Source organism: Gekko japonicus, unplaced genomic scaffold (assembly GCF_001447785.1).
Source record: "Gekko japonicus isolate JY-2015 unplaced genomic scaffold, Gekko_japonicus_V1.1 scaffold6627, whole genome shotgun sequence".
In the NCBI taxonomy this organism is placed as follows: Eukaryota; Metazoa; Chordata; class Lepidosauria; order Squamata; family Gekkonidae; genus Gekko; species Gekko japonicus.
The window spans coordinates 1-4,123 of record NW_015169989.1 but is presented as its reverse complement, the minus strand read 5'-3'; the positions used below and the strand labels follow the sequence as shown (position 1 = coordinate 4,123).

The following is a 4,123-nucleotide window of genomic DNA, read 5'->3' as shown; positions in this document are numbered from 1 at the left end:
TTGTGGGGGGGGGGGGGGCGGAGACTTGTGTTTGTATCCTACTAGCACGAAGCAGTCACAAACCTCTCTCTCTGGGTGTGTGCGTGCGTGTGTGTGAGAGAGAGGCAGGGGGGGAGGCAGGTAAGCAGGCAAGAGGCAGGAAACAGAAAGCAAAGAGCCACTGAGGTTGCTGGGAAAATAGCAAGCTACAGTTCAGCTGCAGGAGAAGGAAGTTGCTTAGAAGCCGGCCGGATTTGGCCCACGGGCCACATGTTTGACACCCCTGACTTAAGGGACCCTCCACATTCGGAGGCAGTCAACCTCTGAATCCCAGTGCCAAGGAGGCAACATCAGGAGATGCCCTGTCATTGGACCTCTGGAGTAACTGGAGTGGGACAGGATGCTGGCCTAGATGGACCACTGGTCTGATCCAACGGGGCTGTGCTTATGTTCTTTCTAGGAGATTTGGGAGACCCAGGTTCGAATCCCCACTCCCTGGGTGACCTTGAGCCAGCCACGCACTCTCAGCCTAACCTACCTCGCAGGGTTGTTGCGAGGATAAACTGGGGGGGGAGGAGAATGACGTCAGCCACTTTGGGTCCGCATTGGGATGAAAAGTGGGGTGGAAAAGAAGTCACGAAGCAAAGAGCCTCCCTTTCATGTCCTGGGGGCGGAGGCCTCCGTGGCTCCTCCCTTCCGGCTTGGCTTCTGAAGTTCTCTCCTCCGCGCAGGTTTATGTTCATACTGATGATCATCCTGACGGCGTTCCTGTGCGGGCTGAACAACATCTACGTCCACTACCAGGAGTCCGAGAGGCTGGGAAGGTACGGTGGCTCCGTGGGGCCAGCGGAGACGGGCAGGGCTGAAAAGGAACTTGCCGGAGGGATACTGGCCAGCCTGGGAGATGGGCCGGGGTGGTGCTGGTGGTTCTTCTTCAGTCTGGGGGCCACGGTGAGGTGCTGATGTGGCTGGTTAGAGGGCGGTCAGCAGGGTGGGAACAGGCAATTATTCAGCTCTGGGTTGGGAGATTCCTGGAGACTTTGGGGGTGGAGCCTGAGGAGGGCGGAGTTTGATGAGGGGTAGTGAGGTAGTGGAGCTGTGGTGGCTCAAGTGGTTAAGACGCTGAACTGCAGGCTGTGGAAGGTCGGCAGTTCAGCAGTTCGAGACCCAAGTGCGCCGCATGACGGAGTGAGCTACTGGATGTGCTACTGTTGGACTGGATGTGCTACTGGCCTGATCCATCATTGGCTTCTCTTATGTTCTTATGCAACCCTTCCCGCCCTCCCTGTCGTGATCTGCAACTTCATGACTCAATGTAACTTCCTCCCTCCTGGTGGGGAAAACTCAGCTTCTTCTCAGTTTTACTTTGGCCGTGGTCACAGACACTAAACGATCCACTTTCGGTCCACTTTCCACCTGGTTTTTACAGTGTACTGGTAAAATCCAGTTGGACAAGTGGATGGAAAGTGGATTATTTAATGTGTGTGACCAGGAGTCATTTCGTAGAAAAAGAGGTGCAGGGGCTCATTAGCATAACTCATTAGCATAACCTATTTGCATATGCCACACACCCTGACATCACCGGAAGTGTGTCAGAAGGCAACACCCACCGCTCAGGCTCCACTGGACTGTTTGGGATGGCAAGCTATTGTCCTCGCAAAGGAGGGAGAGCTTGTACCTGAATAAAACTGTTTTGGACGGGGGGCCGGGGGGCCCTCTGCAACTTACCTGGCTGTTTCTTGCTCTGACTGAGGGCTGCTGGGAGCAGGGGGTGGGGCTTATTGGATGTGCCCGCCCCCTGGGCTCTTTACTGCCGGAGCGCCGCTCCTGTGCGCTCCGGCAGGAAATGACCCCTGTGTGTGACCATGGCCTTTGAGACCCTTTTGCCGTCCCGGGAGAGAATCCTGGTGCGGTGGCAGCTGAGCTGACTCCGACGGAAGTCCAAGGCGGTGGAATTGGGTTCCACCAAGCAGGGCCGGAGGGTGGTCATTCGTGGATCTCGCCCAGAAGATCCCAGTGGACGGGCCCCAAGTGTCTTGGTGCGGGGAGAGTCGTCCGGCCCTCAAAGCTGTCCCTGCTTCTGTGCAGCTTCAACGAGACCTTCCAGTTCCTCTTCTGGACCATGCTCGGGATGGAGGAGCACAAGGTGGTGGACATGCCCCAGTTCTACGTGGCGGAGCTAGTCGGGAGGGTGCTCTACGGGATCTTCACCATCGTGATGGTGGTCGTCCTCCTCAACATGCTCATCGCCATGATCACCAACTCCTTCCAGAAGATCGAGGTGAGCGTCGCACGGGAAACCCGGTCAGGGAGAATAAGGTCAGCTGCTTCGTTCTTCATGGGGCACCTTGGGACGTGGCGTCTCTGCTGTGTTATGCCCATGAACTGAAATGGTCTTAGTCAGCGAAAGGGGCTGTGTGGCTCAGTGGCAGAGCCTCTGCTCGGCACGCAGGAGGTCCCAGGTTCAATCCCCAGCATCTCCAGGTGAAAGGACCAGACATTGGGTGATGGGAAAGACCTCTGCCCGAGACCCTGGAGAGCTGTAAAGAGGGGCCGTGGCTCAGTGGCAGAGCATCTGCTCGGCATGCAGAAGGTCCCAGGTTCAATCCGCGGCATCTCCAGTTCAAAGCACCAGGCAGTAGGTGATGCGAAAGACCTCTGCCTGAGACCTTGGAGAGCTGTAAAGAGGGGCCGTGGCTCAGTGGAAGAGCCTCTGCTCGGCATGCAGAAGGTCCCAGGTTCAATCCCTGGCATCTCCAGTCAAAAGGACCAGGCAGGAGGTGATGGGAAAGACCTTCTGCCTGAGACCCTGAAGAGCTGCAAAGAGGGGCTGTGACTCAGCAGTCGAGCATCTGCTTGGCATGCAGAAGGTCTCAGGTTCAATCTCCAGCATCTCCGGTCCCGAATGACTGAGGATACTCCTTGCTCCTGCCTGCTGTTGGTCAGATTTACCGGAACGACAGCATGTGGTTGGTTGTTGCATTCCCATTTATGGGACACTGTCAATACACTTGGGTTACAAGACCAGTTTGGTCTTTGCCAGTCATCTTTCGAGGGATGACACCTAAAATCTGTGCAATGTGGTTGGACAGCCCGTGCCATGAAATACAGAACTGATACTGGGCAGTCCCAGAGATTCTGGGGCCCTGGGCAAAAGTCCAGCAAGGGGCCCTGGAGTCATGGCCACCCTCTGGCCGGCTCTCCCTGCGAGGGCCAAGTAAGGGGTGTGTCTCTCACCCCCACTCCAATGTGAGAACCCAGCAGTCCGATTCCCAGAGGGGCCAATACAAGGGGCAGCATCTTTGGTGCAGTGCTTAGGAGCGCGGACTCTAATCTGGGAGAACCAGGTTTGATCCCCCACTCCTCCTCCACATGCAGCTGCTGGTGTGACCTTGGGCCAGTCACAAGTTCTCTCAGGGCTGTTCTCTCAGGAGCAGTCCTCAGAAAGAGCTCTCTCAGTCCCGCCTACCTCACAGGGTGTCTGTTGTGGGGAGGGAGAAGGGCAAGGACTTTGTAGGCCGCTCTGAGACTCCTTCCGGTAGTGAAGGGCGGGGTATAAATCCATTCTTTTCTTCTTCTTTTCTTTCCCCTCTTCTTTGAGGGCCCCGGCCCCCAGGGCTGTGGGTGGTCCCCCCCCCTAAATGTGGGGCATGGAGCAGCTGCCTCTGTTGCCTTTGGACTAAGACCGTCAGTGATTGATAACTAGATACTGGCTGCCTTTCCCTCACCCTGTCTTTCTGGCTCGCCCTTGCAGAATGATGCTGATGTAGAGTGGAAATTTGCCCGCTCAAAGCTCTACCTGTCCTACTTCAGGGAAGGTCTGACGCTGCCTGTCCCCTTCAACATCATCCCGACGCCAAAGTCCATCTTCTACGTCATCAGGTAATGTGACCCCTGGAGTAGCAATCTGCCCCCATTAGCCACAGCCTGCTTACACCCCTGTCAGCCTCCACACACCTTCGTGGCTCAGCGGGAGAGCATCCGCTTGGCATGAAGAAGGTCCCAGGTTCAATCCCTAGTTAAAAGGACCAGGCAGGAGGTGAGGGGAAAGACCTCTGCCCGAGACCCTGCAGAGCCGTGGAGAGGGATGGTGGCTCTGTGGGAGAGCCTCTGCCTGGTATGCCGAAGGTCCCAGGTTCGATCC

General features: G+C 56.5%; 1 protein-coding gene across 1 annotated transcript in view; it reads left to right on the top strand.

Moving 5' to 3' along the window:
- Window positions 1–3,861, top strand: part of LOC107115810 (short transient receptor potential channel 2-like) — a gene marked incomplete at both ends in the record, with an annotated part of 18,817 nt that extends 14,956 nt beyond the window's left edge. Inside the window, 3 exons of the mRNA XM_015417569.1 lie at window positions 711–803; window positions 2,068–2,260; window positions 3,734–3,861. Of these exons, the coding sequence (XP_015273055.1) occupies window positions 711–803; window positions 2,068–2,260; window positions 3,734–3,861 (414 nt within the window). The remainder of the gene's footprint in view (window positions 1–710; window positions 804–2,067; window positions 2,261–3,733) is intronic.
- Window positions 3,862–4,123: the final 262 nt, after the last annotated feature.